The 16,777-nt window shown below is 42.1% G+C and overlaps 1 protein-coding gene across 1 annotated transcript; it reads left to right on the forward strand.

The window, feature by feature from the left end:
• Positions 1-4,382: 4,382 nt before the first annotated feature.
• LOC129398034 (28 kDa heat- and acid-stable phosphoprotein-like) lies at positions 4,383-7,099 on the forward strand. The gene has a single exon (XM_055114061.2). The coding sequence runs from the start codon at positions 4,445-4,447 to the stop codon at positions 4,844-4,846; it is 402 nt and encodes a 133-aa protein (XP_054970036.1). The 5' UTR covers positions 4,383-4,444; the 3' UTR covers positions 4,847-7,099.
• Positions 7,100-16,777: the final 9,678 nt, after the last annotated feature.

Below are 16,777 nucleotides of genomic sequence, written 5' to 3' on the forward strand. Positions count from 1 at the left end.
TTCTCCAATTTTTGTAATTAATAAAAAATCAGGTAAATGGAGAATGTTAACTGACGTATGAGCCATTAATTCAGTTATACAACCAATGGGACATTGCAGCCAGGACTGCCTTCTCCTGCTATGATTCCAAAAAATTGGCCTTTAATAGTCATAGATTTAAGACTGTTTCTTTACTATCCCCTTAGCTGAGCAAGACTGTGAACGGTTTGCATTTACAATTCCTGCAGTAAACAACCTACAGCCTGCTAAGCGTTTTCATTGGAAAGTGTTGCCACAAGGCATGTTAAATAGTCCAACAATTTGCCAGACTTATGTAGGGCAAGCAATTGAACCTACTGGTAAAAAATTTTCACAGTGTTACATTATTCATTATATGGACGATATAATATGTTCTGCCCCCACTCGAGAAATATTACTCCACTGTTATGATCACTTGAAAAATTCAATTTCTTGCACTGGTTTAATTATAGCTCCTGACAAAATTCACACTACAACTACTTACCCCTACTTGAGGACCTTAGTAAATGACACTACCATTGTGCCACAGAAAGTAACCATATGTAGGGATCAATTGAAAACATTAAATGACTTTCAAAAATTACTAGGGGACATTAATTGGATACAATCTGCTCTAGGCATTCCTACCTATGCCATGAGTAATCTATTTTCTATCCTTAGAGGAAATCCTAGTTTCACTAGCCCTCGGCAATTAACAAGAGAAGCTGAGGCAGAGCTGCAGCTAATCAAAAAGCAAGTCGATAAAGCTCAAATAAATGGAATAGATCCAGAGAAGACTCTAGATTTGCTAATTTTTCCAACTCAGCATTCGCCTACTTGTGTTATTGTTCAAGAGGAAGATCTTGTAGAGTAGCTTTTTCTTCCACATACTAATTCACGAACTCTAACTCCTTATTTGGATCAAATCACTACTATGATAGGAAATGGGAGAACTCAGATTGTTAAATTACATGGATATGATCCAGAAAAATTATTGTCCCTCTCACAAGGGCACAAATACAGCAAGCTTTTATAAATAGTCTTACTTGGCAAACCCATTTAGCTGACTTTGTGGGTATTCTCAATCATTTCCCTAAAACAAAATTATTTCAATTTTTGAAATTAACTAATTGGATTCTCCCTAAAATAACTAAACTTAAACCAATTGAAGGTGCTGAAAATGTTTTTACAGATGGGTCTGGTAATGGTAAGGCTTCTTATTCTGGCTCAAAAGGTAAAGTTTTTCAGACACCCTATACTTCAGCTCAAAAAGCAGAGCTTGTAGCTGTAATTGAGGTATTGACTGCTTTTGATATGCCTACTAATGTGATTTCTGATTCTTCATACGTGGTTCATTCCACACAGTTAATTGAAAATGCTCAGTTACGATTTCATACAGATGAATAACTGATGACTTTATTTACCCAATTGCAAATAGCAATTAGGAGTAGAATGCACCCTTTTTACATCACTCACATTAGGGCTCATACACCTCTTCCAGGACCTTTGACTGCAGGGAATCAAATGGCTGATCATCTAGTTGCTACTGCAATATCTAATGCTAGACACTTTCACAATTTAACCCATGTTAATGCCTCTGGTCTCAAATGCAGATACAGCATTGCCTGGAAAGAAGCTAAAGCTCTTATCCAGTGAAGCCCAACTTGCCAAATGGTGCATTCCTCATCTTTTACAGGAGGAGTTAATCCTTGAGTATTGGAACCTAATTCTCTTTGGCAAATGGATATCACACATGTTCCCTCGTTTGGGAGACTAGCTTATGTACATGTATGTGTGGATACCTTTTCTCACTTTGTCTGGGCTACATGCCAGTCAGGAGAGTCTTCTGCCTGTGTTAAATGTCATCTTTTGCAGTGTTTTGTGGGGATGGGCATTCCAGCTTCTATTAAAACAGATAATGCCCCAGGTTATACTAGCCAAGCTCTAGCTACATTTTTCTCAGTATGGAATATTAAACACATTACTGGCATCCCATATAATTCTCAAGGACAAGCCTTTGTAGGACAAATGAATCTCTCCCTAAAATGACAATTGCAAAAGCAGAAAGGGGGAAATAGGGATTATGGAACACCCCATATGCAACTGAATCTAGCATTATTGACTTTAAATTTTTTGAGCCTGCCTAAAGGCCAGATGCTATCAGCTGCTGAACAACATCTACAGAAACCAGCTGCAAAGACAGAAGCAGAACAACTGGTTTGGTGGAGAGATCTGATAACAAAAAGTTGGGAAATAGGTAAAATAATAACTTGGGGTGCAGGTTATGCTTGTGTTTCTCCAGGACCAAATCAACAGCTGATTTGGATACCATCAAGACACCTGAAACTTTATCATGAGCTAGATGCCAAGGAAAAGATTCCGAGAGGATCCCAAGGACCCCCCGGTTGCAGCCATGTTGAGACTGATGCTGAGGAGGACCCCAACTGTCATGAGCAACACCCATCGAACACAGCCACTCACCTGGGGACAGATCAAGAAGCTGTCACAGATGGCAGAAGAAAACCTGAGGAAAGCAGGACAACCAGTCACAACGAATAATTTAATGATAGCTATGATAGCAGTTATCACCACTGCCATGAGTATTCCTTCAATAAGGGCTGACACAGAGAACAATTATAGTTATTGGCTATATTTATCAATCTTGGCTGGCAATAACGCCTGGATGTAATCACTCTATGACACAGTTACACATGCTTTCTGATCTCAGTATTTACCATAATAAATCTGCTCCTATAATTGAGGTATACAACCCTCAAAAACCTATTTACAAACAGAATTGAACCTGGCCAGAAATAATGAACTTACTTGTTTGGGAAGATTGCATTGCAGAATGGGCAGAGGTGCTGCGCAATGATTCCTATGGAATCACTATTGATTGGTCCCCTAAAGGGATGTTTAGCTTGAATTGCACCTCTCAGTCTGAGTGCCACAGTTGTACTATGTTCAGCTGGTGTGAACAAAATGGTCAGATGGTAGAAACGGTAGGAAGTATGGCAAGAGTTCCTATTATCTGGAACCATGGCGGTATAGTGGCACCTCAACCTCAAATGATATGGCCTGTTGTAGGAGCTAAACATAAGGATTTGTGGAAACTATTAATGGCTCTTAATAAGATCAAATTTTGGGAAAGAATAAAAAAGCATCTAGAAGGACACTCTACAAACTTGTCTTTGGACATTGCAAAAGCAAAGGAACAAATATTTAAAGCATCCCAGGCACACCTGATCTTAATGCCAGGAACTGGAGTGCCTGAAGGAGCGGCAGACAGATTAGCAGCTAGTAATCCATTAGAATAGATAAAGACACTTTTGGAGGCTCTGTTATTTCAATGACGATTGTGCTTTTAATCTGTGTTGTTTGTCTTTGTATAGTCTGCAGATGCAGATCCCAGCTCCTGCGAGAAGTAGCTCACCAAGACACAGCTGCCTTTGCTTTTATTGCTTTGCAAAACAAAAAAGGGAGACATGTTGGGAACAGGCCCCCAAAACTGGCCATAAACAAAATCTCTGCAGCACTGTGACATGTTCTTGATGGCCATGACGCCCACACTGAAGGTTGTGGGTTTACCAGAATGAGGGAAGGAACACCTAGCCCACCCAGGGCAGAAAACTGCTTAAAGGCGTTCTTAAACCACAAACAATAGCATCAGCAATCTGTGCCTTAAGGACATGTTCCTGCTGCAGATAACTGCCAGAGCCTATCCCTTTGTTTTGGCCCATCCCTTTGTTTCCTGTAAGGAATACTTTTAGTTAATCTATAGTCTATAGAAAGAATGCTTATCATTGGCTTGCCATCAATAAATACGTGGGTCAAACTCTGTTCGGGGCTCTCAGCTCTGAAGGCTGTCAGCTCCCTGATCCCACTCCACACTCTATATTTTTGTGTGTGTGTCTTTAATTCCTCTAATGCCACTGGGTTAGGGTCTCCATGACCAAGCTGGTCTCGGTATGCATATATATAAATTCCAAAAGTAGCTGCCTGCAGTGGTTCACAACTATAATCTCAGCACTTTGGGAGGCTGAGGTCAGAGAATAGCTTGAGCCCAGGAGTTTGAGATCAGTCTGGGCAACACAGGTGGACCTCATCTCTACAAAAAAAATTAAAAATTAGCCAGGTTAGTGGTGGCACATGCTTGTAGTCCCAGCTACTTGGGAGGTGGGGTGGGGAGGATCCATTTAGCCCAGGTGTTCAAGGCTGCAGTGAGGGTAACAGAGCGAGACCCTGTCTGAAAAAATTTTTTAAAATCCTGGCTGGGCGCGGTGACTCACACCTATAATCCCAACACTTTGGGAGGCCAAGGCGGGTGGATCACGAGGTCAGGAGTTCAAGACCAGCCTGACCAAGATGGTGAAACCCCGTCTCTACTAAAAATACAAAAATTCCAGTTCTGGTGTCAGTTTGAGGCGCCGCTGCCACCGCCAGAGCCATGATACCTAAAGGAGGGAGAAAGGGAGGCCACAAAGGCTGGGCGAGGCAATATACAAGCCCTGAGGAGATAGACACGCAGCTGCAGTCTGAGAAGCAGAAGGCCAGGGAAGAAGAGGAGCAAAAAGAAGGTGGAGACGGGGCTGCAGGTGACCCCAAAAAGGAGAAGAAATCTCTAGACTCAGATGAGAGTGAGGATGAAGATGACTACCAGCAAAGGCGCAAAGGTGTTGAAGGGCTCATTGACATTGAGAATCCCAACCGGGTGGCACAGACAACCAAAAAGGTCACACAACTGGATCTGGACGGGCCAAAGGAGCTTTTGAGGAGAGAACGAGAGGAGATTGAGAAGCAGAAGGCAAAAGAGCGTTACATGAAAATGCACTTGGCTGGGAAGAGATAGCAAACCAAGGCCAACCTGGCCTGGCTGGTCATCATCTGGAAACAGCAGGACACTGCCCAGAAGAAGGAAGAGGAAAGGAAAGCAAAAGACGATGCCACATTGTCAGGAAAACGAATGCAGTCACTCTCCCTGAATAAGTAACCGCGACCCATGGGAAGAGATGCTGGGGACCTGGGCTGCACTGCCAGGACCTCTGCTGTGTCTCGCCCACCCTGTGCCCTGGCGCTGCAGCAGCAGCCCCTCACAGCCAGGAGCCCCCCCATGGCCTGGGGCCTCCTCTTCATCTTGGCACAGAAATTGTTTGAGGGATGTGGGGGTGGGGTGGGGGAGGGGCAGCTGTTATCTTTGAGACAGAAAGATGCAGGACAGCATTTCATATGGAACCATTTGAATGTTTTTGCTGTTTTTAGAATTCAGAGCCCCTGCTCGGGGGTGCCTGGGAGATTGGGTAAGAAGAGCTTTCATTTGTCTGGTAGATAGCACGTAATGGAGTGGTCGTGCCAGAAGGCAGCTGCTGACGGGTTTGCTACACCCAGCCCTGGACTGTGTTGCCTGGGAGCTCATTCAGAGAGGGGCTGTCATCTGGGAGCCTGTGCCCCTGGGTCCTTGAGGGTCATGGCTTGCCTCAGTCAGTCCTGTCTGACCAAGGCCTCACCTCTCTGCCCTTCCCCACCTGGTTCCTACCCACCTGGCCAGGGCCAGTGCCCATTTTTCACCCGACCTATTGATCATTTCAAGAAACCTCTGTTCTCCAGCCTGGACAACAGAGCAAAACTCCGTCTCAAAAAAAAAAAAAGAAAAGAAAAGAAAAAAGAAACCTCTGTTTACTGTGTGGCACCTGAGCAAAACATGCTCCACAAATTCAACTTGTATATTTGGCAGATTAGACTTGACATTATCAAAAAAAAAAAAAATTAGCCCAGCATGGTGGCAGGCGCCTGTAATCCCAGCTACTCGGGAGGCTGAGGCAGGAGAATCGCTTGAACCCAGGTGACAGAGGTTGCAGTGAGCTGAGATTACACCACTGCACTCCAGCCTAGGCAACAGAGACTCTGTCTCAAAAAAAAAAATCCTGAAAGTTAAAATATCTCCAGAAATACAACTAAATTTTCTAATCGTGGTTCAACCAAATTGGCCCTCACTCTGCAAAAGAATAATAGGTTTCATCATCCAAATTTTGTTTGGAACCGAGGGGATCAATTCCGATTTAAAACACAGTACAAACTGTCATGTCAGGATTAGTTAGTTCTACAAGAAATCACAAAAACCCTGCAACCTATGGGTGGAGGTTGGCCACCACCTGAACCTGTTTCAACAGAGTGTCTATTGTAAGAAGTGAAACTGCCTTAGGCATTTTTTGAAAACTTATTTAGAGAATTTTGATAGCCGAGGAGTTTTTCCCACATTCGCCAAATGCCAAAATATTTTAATTCTCTTATTTCCACAAACACCAAAGTTTTAATTGGTTTCCTTCTACTGTGCATGCACACACATATACTTTTTCTTTGAATGCTAATTTTGGTAAAAGTTAAAACTTAAAGAAAAGCATGCTGGTATGTAAAATATTTCAAACTTGTGGGATTCTTTCTCCATAAAACCTCTATTAATTCCTAGGTTTCTGATTGCTATTTTTAAAACTCATTTGCTTTTATTAAGTAAATACTTGTACAAAGTATATTCAATAATTGAATTCATAAAAACACAAATGATACAAAAGGGTAAAGTCTCTCACCTCTATTTCCACCCAATTCCCTTCCCCAAGGGGTCCAGTTTTGCCAGTTTCTTGTGTGAATTGTCAGAAAGTCTGCGCGTATACAGGCATGTGTGTGTGTGTGTGTGTGTGTGTGTGTGTACACAGCACGTAGTCTTAGTATCTCGGTTGGTTTTTTTTTTTTTGAGACAGAGTTTCACCCTTGTTGCCTAGGCTGGAGTGCAATAGCACGGTATCAGCTCACTGTAACCTCTGCCTCCTGGGTTCCAGCGATTCTCCTGCCTCAGCCTCCAGAGTAGCTGGGATTATAGGCACACACCACCACGCCCAGCTAATTTTTGTATTTTTAATAGAGATGAGGTTTCTCCATGTTGGTCAGGCTGGTCTCAAACTCCTGACCTCATGATCCACCTGCCTCGGCCTCCCAAAGTTCTGGGATTACAGGCGTGAGCCACCTCACCTGGCAGTATCTCAGTTTTTTTAAAAAACAAAACTATAGGCCAGGCATGGTGGCTCATGCTTGTAATCCCAGCACTTTGGGAGGCTGGTGGGGGCAAATCACCTGAGCCCAGGAGTTAAAGACCAGCCTGGCCAACATGAAGAAATCCCGTTTCTACTAAAAATATCAAAATTAGCTGAGTGTGGTGGTGCATGCCTGTAATCCCAGCTACTCGGGAGGCTGAGGCATGAGAATCCCTTGAACCTGGGAGGCAGAGGTTGCAGTGAGCCAAGATCACGCCATTGCACTCCAGCCTGGGTAACAGAGTGAGACTGTCTCAAAAAACAAACAAAAAACTACACATTTTTTACATCATGAGATCTGATTATATTTTTAAAACCCTATTTTTAAAATAGTTAACATATTCATGTGTTAAAATTCAATGTTTCCTTTGTTCCCTCCGTGCCTAGGAGGGGAAAACCTTTAGACAAATTCTAATAGAACTGTAAAGTTCAACAGGTTTCTCTTCTACGTTTCTGCTTCCATCTAGTTCTCCTAAACAACCAGTGTTTCCAGTTTGTTGTGTTTTCTATGCATATAGAGCCTGTTTTCCACTAATAACACAATCTTGCTCCATAAATGCAGGGACTCTGTCTATCTGGTTCACTGTTTCTTAACCGAATACAGTACCTAACACAGTTCCTGGCACATAGTAAATATTCATTAATCTTTTGGGGGGCTGGGAGCAGTGGCTCTCGCCTGTAATTCCAGCAGTTTGGGAGGCTGAGGTGGGCGGATTGCTCGAGTCCAGGAGTTGGAGGCCAGCCTGGGCAACATAGATCCCATCTCTGAAAAAAATAAAAAAAATAGCCAGATGTGGTGGTGTGCACCTGTCTTCCCAGCTACTTGGGAGGCTGAGGAGGGAGGATTGCTTGAGTCCAGGAGTTTGAGGCTGCAGTGAGCTGTGATCACACCACTGTACTCCAGCCTAGGTGACAGAGCAAGACCCTGTCATAAAAAAAAATAATAAATCTTTTTGGAATGAAATAATATCCTTATCTCCCTATCCCTTACCTCCATTTCCAAATATACCTAGCAAGTCTAATTCTCTCATGTGAATTTTCTCAGCTTCATCCCTTCCTTGCTTTTTCTGTGATCACAGTCCCACTCAGTCTAATCACTACATGCCTTAGACCACTGCTACCTCCTGATGAATCTCCTATCTGTCTCCCACATAGATACATAGCTCTATGGAAAGAGAAGCCATGTCACGAGATGGTTAGAAGAGACACCAGGTTTAGACTCAGACAGCCTGAGTTCATATTCCAGGTCTGCTATTTAGAAGCAATGGGGCCTTGAGGAAGCAAGTTACCCAGGATCTGTGCCTCAGTTTCCTTGCCTGCACAACAGAGATGACAGTGTCTTCCTCATGGGGTAGTTGTAAGATTAAATGGGCTAATATGTAAAGCACTTACATATAAGACATATAAGAAATGTTCAATAAATGTCATTACTATGGCAAGAATAATCTTCCTCAAACACTGTTTGAATATGAAGCCCTTTTTCATAAACCTTGAATTGCTTTTAGCAGCTCCTCATAGAAACTGTAAATTATTTACACTGAGCCCTAAATCTCCTTATCAATTTAGCTCCTCCTCCTACTTACTCAACCAGTTCTTTTCTTTTTTCTTTCTTTCTTTTTTTTTTTTTTTTTTTTTTTTTGAGATGGCGTTTCGCTCTTGTTGCCCCGGCTAGAGTGCAATGGCATGATCTCAGCTCACCACAACCTCTGCCTCCCGACTTCAAGTTATTCTCCTGCCTCCAAGCTATTCTCCTGCCTCAGCCTCCTGAGTAGCTAGGACTACAGGTGCCCACCACCATGCCCAGCTAATTTTTGTATTTGTAGTAGAGATGGGGTTTCACCATTTATATACTTTGATATATTTTCAATTGTGTGTATCCAGATTATTCCAGTAGATTATAATGTCTTCAAAATCTGCCTGTCTATTCTTTCGTTACATCTTGTACATTATATTCACAATGTACACAAATATATTTTCATTTCCTCCTTCCCTCCCTCCTTCCCTTCATTCCTTCCTTCCATTTGATCATCCTCCAAATCCCCTGGCTTCCAGGAAAATGAAGACAATAAAATACAGAAAAGGCTGCGCCTGGGTATGGTCTGAGACAGGCTGCGGGAACCTGTACCTAGGTGAGAGCAAAGCTGTCACTCCCAAAGTGCGTTCCTTTTAGAAAATTTGTATCTGAAGTATTTTGGGGGGTTGATATAAGCAACTAGTAAACCTTTAACAGTAAATCACTTATTATTGATCATCAGGATCATCATCAAATATTTATTTAGCAACTTTGTTATGAAGGCACCATGCTTACAGGATAAAGGAGAAATTACATGCTTCTTCCTGTGCTGAACTAAAAATCTAACGTGCTGAGGTGGGAGGATCGCTTGAGCCCGGGAGTTCTAGTCCAGCCTGGGCAACATAGGCAGACACTGTCTCTGATAAATAAATAATAAGTAAATAAATAAAAATCTAGTGTGGTGATAGAGACCCCACCCAAAATACTTAGCCACCTGAATGGTACAATAAATAAGAAAACGCCATAATTAAGTGCTGTAACAACCAATTAGTACTTCATAGAGAAGGATGAACCTCATCTGACCCCTGAAGAAAGATCAAATATTTAATGAGCATGAGGAAAAGCAAATATTTTAGGTGATGGACATTATATAAGTGTTATATTATTTAATGTGAAATGCCATTTAAAAACCATGTTTCACATTTATTTACTAGACAAAGAGATCATCAAATGACATTTATTGAGTACCCACTATCTGCAAAGTATTAGACAAGGTAGAATGGGGTATAGACATGCATAGGATGTGAACCCTGCCCTCCTAGAGATTACAATATAGTAAAGAATACAACATGTAAATAGCTGACTAGTAACTTGCAGAATGAAGGAAGCTCAGAGATCTGGAACCCCAAGAGTAGCATAAAGGTTTCCTGACTGCCACAGTGTTGTGTAGTCTAGAACACAACAAATCCCTTTAACGTCAAATTCTGACAAATGTGATAATTGTGGAGACAGCAGGTGAATAACAGAGTGCCTGTGCTTTGCATTACTGAATGAATTATGCTATATTTTATTCTACCCATCCTTATCATTATTTTCATTGTAGCTAGTTGTTGTTGTTGTTGTAGTTGTTGTTTGAGACGGAGTTTCACTCCTGTTGCCCAGGCTGGAGTGCAATGGCGCAATCTCAGCTCACTGCAACCTCCGCCTCCTGCGTTCAAGCAATTCTCCTGCCTCAACCTCCTGAGTAGCTGGGATTACAGGCATGCGCCACCAAGCCCAGCTAATTTTTTGTATTTAGTAGAGATGGGGTTTGATTGAGTATCCACTATCTGCAAAGTGCACTTGGTCTCCCAAAGTGCTGGGATTACAGGCGTGACCCACCACGCCTGGTCTGTAGCTTGTTTTGGTCAGTTCCTGTCACATGAGACCTTTTTGTTTCTGAAAAAACATTATGATGTGTGGAAAGGACCTTAGTATTATCCAATCCAATTTTCTCATTTTATAAATGGGCAGCTGAGGTCTGTTAAGGAACTTGCTTAAGGTCATAAGGCTTTTTTTCTTTCATTCATTTCTTTAATAAGAAAGGTACCTATAGGCCAGACGTGATGGCTCATGCCTGTAATTTTGGCACTTTGGAAGGCTGAGCTGGGAGGATCGCTTGAGGCCAGGAGTTTGAGACCAGCCTGGCCAACATGGTGAAACACTGCCTCCACTAAAATTACAAAAATTAGCTGGGCATGGTGACGAGTGCCTGTAATCCCAACTACTTGGGAGGCTGAAGAAGGAGAATCGCTTGAACCCAGGAGGTGGAGGTTGCAGTGAGCTGAGATCTCACCACTGCACTCCAGCATGAGCAACAGAGTGAGATTCTGTCTCAAAAAAAAAAAAAAAAAAGAGAAAGAAAAACAAAAAAGTGAGAGAAGCATTTGTTACTTTTATATTACAACTTGTCATTTTAGACATTTCTTAAACTTCCTGTTTCATGACTAATCCAGGATGTAACATCTATGACGGAAAGTTAATGCTGACATAACTAAGTACTCTATGAAATTTCTGCTGCCCATCTCCACATCCCCATTAGTAGTATAAAACTGTCTTTCTTTCTTTTCTTTTTTTTAAGACAGAGTCTTGCTCTGTTGCCAGGCTGGAGTGCAGTGGTGAGATCTCGGCTCACTGCAACCTACTCCTCCCATGTTCAAGCAATTCTCCTGCCTCAGCCTCCTGAGTAGATAGGATTACAGGCATGCACCACCACACCCGGCTAATTTTTGTATTTTTAGTAGAGACAGGGTTTTACCATGTTGGCCAGGCTGGTCTTGATCTCCTGACCTCATGATCCACCCTCCTCAGCCTCCCAAAGAGCTGGGATTACAAGCATGAGCCACCGCACCCAGACAAAACTTTCTTTTCATGCCAGTTAAAAAAGAACCTTTGTTATTTCTCCCAGGAGAACGTCAATACTATCAAACACAACAATATGTAAGAAATATAAAATTACTTTTTCTTTGTATATTTTATTTTTTCCAAGTTTCAACTTTAAATAATACCCCACTGGATCTGGTAATATGCTTCTGAATAGAAATATATGTGGTTTTAATGGTAGGAATACTAGAAGAACTGAAGTTGCTTTTTCTCCCCAAGTTAATTCTTTTTTGCCCCTATTTTGAATCTTTATCTGCAAACTGGATTTTGCTCCAACTCATCAAATATCTAACTCCTGCAATGTGTATTGTCTTATGCTTGACATCAAAGGACACAATAAGAAGACTGGTCTGTACTCTCATATTGCTTATCAGATAGTGGGCAGTGTTTCATGGAACAAAAGGTTCATGAAAGACAAATAGATCCTGTTAGTTTACTGAAATGCAGGTTAAAAAAAAATGTCTTCTTCCTAAAGTGTATCCAAAGTTATCAGGGGCTGGCCGGGCGTGGTGGCTCATGCCTGTAATGCCAGCACTTTGGGAGGCTGAGGCAGGCAGATCACTTGAGCTCAGGAGTTTGAAACCAGCCTGGCTAACATGGTGAAACCCCAACTCTTGTAAAAAAAAAAAATACAAAAATTAGCTGGGCATGGTAGCAAACGCCTGTAATCCCAGCTACTTGGGAGGCTGAGGCAGGAGAATCACTTGAACCCAGGAGGTGGATGTTGCAGTGAGCCGAGATCGTACCACTGCACTCCAGCCTGGGCAACAAGAGTGAGACTCATCTCAAAAACAAAAACAAACAAACAAACAAACAAAAATCACAAAAGAAAACAACACAAAGTTATCAGAGGCTTATGAAAAGCCACCAATGATGCCTGTTTGTGCTCCCAAGTTGACAGTGACTTCTATATAGAAAATTATGTGATGAATTACTATAGGATACTGTGTTACTGAAGTAAGCACCTCCTTCCTTTAAAAAAAAATAAAAACAGCTGTGTAACACCTGAGAAAACAAATATAAACTGAAAAACAGAACATGAAGGAGTGGTGTTCACTGCTCACAGTAAAGACGTCCCTTTTTTTTTAGACAGAGGATCTTATTCTGTTACCCAAACTGGAGTGCAGTTGCAGCCTCAACCTCCTGGGTTCAAGCGATCCTCTTGCCTTAGCCTCCCAAGTGGCTGGGACCACAAGCGTGCACCGCCATGCACACCTAATTAAAAAAAATTTTTTTTGGTAGAGACAGAGGTCTCACTATGTTGCCCAGGATGGTCTCAAACTCCTGGGCTCAAGCAATCCTCTTACCTCGAACTTCTGAATAGTTGGGATTACAGGCATGTCCACTGTGCCCAGCTAAAACACTTACTCTTTAGTATTTATTGAGCTAAAAGAGTATATCAATTACTTTTTGTTTTGTTTTTTTGTGTTTTTTGTTTTTGTTTCTTTGAGATGGAGTCTCACCCTATCGCCCAGGCTGGTGTGCAGTGGTGCGATCTCGGCTCACTGCAACCTCCGCCTCCCGGGTTCAAGCGATTCTCCTGCCTTAGTAGCTGGGATTACAGGCACACGTCACCATGCCTGGCTAATTTTTTGTATCTTTAGTGGAGATGGGGTTTCACCATGTTGGCCAGGATGGTCTCGAACTCCTGACCTCGTGATCCGCCCGCCTCAGCCTCCCAAAGGGCTGGGATTACAGGCGTGAGCCACTGCACTGCCCGGCTGACTATATCAGTTACTCCTATAGCTAGACTTTACCTACCATTGTTCAAGTTATGCTACAATTTGAAAATGATGCTATCAACAATGATTATTATCTAATTGGGTGTTGCTGAAAAGACTGATACTTAGATTACTGTATAGTTAATTGGGTGTGGTATATTTTTTCCAGTTAAGAATTAAGGTTAGAAGGGCATTATGTCTGCAACTTACTCTTAAATTGCTCAGGAAAAAAAAGACATATATATGTATAGTCTAACCTATGTAAAATCTATAGGTTAGGTTTTCTACAATTAGGCTTTATAAAGAAATGTATATAATGTTATAACGTGAAGGCTATCTGGAAATTCATTGTACTGTTCCTGCAATGTTTCTGTATATCTGAAATTATATTTAACTTAGAATGAAGGTTCATGCAAGTGGATTATACATTTGATGAGTGACAGAAAATTAGAATTATTTTTAAATTGATAGATAATTCATATACCATGTCATTATTTTAAAAAAGAACCAAGATTCATTAAAACATCAACTAAAACTATTATGATCCTGACAGCCTGCTGTGCCCACCTGCAGTCCTAGATACTCAGGAGGCTGAGGGAGGATCGCTTCAGCCCAAGAGTTTGAGGCTAGCCTAGGCCAAATAGTAAGACTTAATCTCAAAAAAATTATTATGATCCAAAGTAATTATGAAAAATATTACATAAGCAGAATATGTATGAAAAAAAGAACAAAAAGAAAAATATGTATTCACAGGCACTTTATATCTTATGTTTAACAGCAAAGCTTCTATTATACTTTCATTAGATAAAACACTAGAGAATTATACTTTGTGGAGTTTTTGTGTTTTGTTTTGTTTTGTTTTTTTTGAGACAGGGTCTGGATCTGTCACCCAGGCTGGAGTGCAGTGTTGTGATCTTGGCTCACTGCAGCCTCTGCCTTCCAGGCTCAAACAATCCTCCCACCTCAGCCTCCCAAGTAGCTGGGACCACAGGCATATGCCACCATGTCCAGCTAATTTTTTGTATTTTTGGTAAAGATGGGGTTTCACCAGGCCAGGCGCGGTGGCTCACACCTGTAATCCCAGCACTTTGGGAGGCTGAAGTGGGCGGATCATGAGGTCAGGAGATCGAGGCCACCCTGGCTAACATGGTGAAACTCCGTCTCTACTAAAAATACAAAAAATTAGCCAGGCGCGGTGGCGGGCTCCTGTAGTCCTGGCTACGCAGGAGGCTGAGGCAGGAGAATGGTGTGAGCCGGGGAGGCGGAGCTTGCAGTGAGCCGAGATAGCGCCACTGCACTCTGGCCTGGGCGAAAGAGCAAGACTCCATCTCAAAAAAAAGAAAAGATGGGGTTTCACCATGTTGCCCAGGCTAGTCTCAAACCCCTGAGCTCAAGCCATCCACCTGCCTCAGCCTCTCAAAGTGCTGGGATTACAGGCATGAACCACTGTGCCTGACCACTTTGTGTTTTTTATTCACTAGCTAGATTGTCAGAGAAATAATTAATACCAAAATAGAATATCAATGGCACTTAAATTTTTGGCCTTCAAGCAAAAATTTCAGTAATTCTCCAATTTCAGCTTCAATTATTTCAACTGCAAAATTAACTAAATCCTCAAGTTTTATTCCTGGCCCTACTACTTACAAGCTCTTTGGACCTTGAATAAGTCCCTCAACCTCTCTGAATCTAGCCTCTATAAAATGCAAGGAGTCATATTAAGTTGTCTTAGAAATTCCCTTTAGCACTAACATTCTATTACAAGTTCCTTTTCACAAATAGGGAAATAGAAATTCTAATTTTAAGTAACTTTGAAGAAGTCACATGATATAAGGAAAGCCTAATTTTAAAAGAGTCAATTATTAGCTACAAGTCAGTGACAAGTTAAAAAAAAAAAAAAGAGTCAATTAATCATATCCAGTCTGGATTCATACACCAACAAGAAGCCCATTGTAGAAAAACTGTCTTAAACTTCCGAGGCACACCTGCTCTCAAGGATCATCCTCGAGTGATCAGTTGCCATAGCTCATCTCATTCTATAAGGGGTGGGGAATGGAAGTTCTAAACCTTCTAGTTTGCTCTTGGGAATGTTTTCCATCTATCAGAGGCTCACAAACCTCCTGGAGACAGGAGTAGGAAGGAAGAAGAGGCCCTGGAGTCAACAGAGTCTCCACAGAGACTTGGGACAGGAGATGACTTGGCCAAAGGATTGTTGCTACAATAGGCTTTGTGTTTTGGTATCCTTTATAACTACCTCAACACTTTCTGGTAAATGAGAAAACATATTAGGCTCATTTTCAATCCCTGCCCTTTTTATGTGATCTTAATTATGGGGAAGCGGTACAAAGATTGACCTCTGATCCTCTGGCTCATCAGCATATGGTAATCATCTTAGCTTTCTTTGTGCAGTTTGACCCCACAATAAGGAAATATTCTGGTTTGAAGTGTCCACTTCTCTAAAACAGAAAAGGAGAAAAGAAGAAAGGACAAAATCTATAGGTTAGGTTTTCTACAGTAAGATAGGCTTTATAAAGAAATGTACTTTTTTTTCTGAGATGGAGTCTCGCTCTGTCGCCCAGGCTGGAGTGCAGTGGCACAATCTTTGCTCACTGCAACCTCCACCTCCTGGTCCAAGCGATTCTCCTGCCTCAGCCTCCTGAGTAGCTGGATTACAGGTGTCTGCCACCACACCCGGCTAATTTTGGTATTTTTTAGTAGAGATGGGGTTTCACCATGTTGTCCAGGCTGGTCTTGAACTCCTGACCTCAAATGATCCGCCTGCCTTAGCCTCCCAAAGTACTGGGATTACAGGCGTTAGCCACCATGCCCAGCCTGAGAAATGTACTATTTTGATAGAAAGTGGACACTTAAAATTCTGATAATGACAAATATATACATAGAGCTTACACTGTGTCAGGCTCTGTTCCAAGTACCTTACATACATTGACTCACTTAACGTTCACAACAACCATATGAGGTAATTATGCTGTTTTGCCCATTTTGCAGATGAGAAAACTGACGCACAGGGAGGTTAGTGTGATCAGATTGTACATTTAGTAAATCCTTAGTTAGATGAATCCAGGAAGTCTAGCTCCAGTGCCCATCCTCTTAACTGCTGAGCGGCTACCTTCCTAAGCCTTATTTATTTATTTATTTATCTTTTTGAGACGGAGTTTTGCTCTTGTTGCCCAGGCTGGAGTGCAATGGCACGATCTCGGCTCACCGCAACCTCTGCCTCCCGGGTTCAAGTGATTCTCCTGCCTCAGCCCCCCAGGTAGCTGGGATTACAGGCATGTGCCACCATGCCCAGCTAATTTTGTATTTTTAGTAGAGACGGGGTTTGTCCATGTTGGTCAGGCTGGTCTCGAGCTCCCGACCTCAGGTGATCTGCCCGCCTCGGCGTCCCAAAGTGCTGGGATTACAGGCGCGAGCCACTGCGCCTGGCCACCTCTGAGCCTTATTTATTAGTCTTACCTTATACTTAGGGCAGTGGTGCTCAAATTTTAAAAAGCATCATAATTACTTGAAGCATTTGTTAAAAGTGC

Source organism: Pan paniscus, chromosome 5 (assembly GCF_029289425.2).
Source record: "Pan paniscus chromosome 5, NHGRI_mPanPan1-v2.0_pri, whole genome shotgun sequence".
Taxonomy (NCBI): domain Eukaryota; kingdom Metazoa; phylum Chordata; class Mammalia; order Primates; family Hominidae; genus Pan; species Pan paniscus.

Excerpts from the sequence above, each read along its gene's own strand:
- LOC129398034 (XM_055114061.2), top strand. The coding sequence starts at position 4,445 with ATGATACCTAAAGGAGGGAGAAAGGGAGGCCACAAAGGCTGGGCGAGG.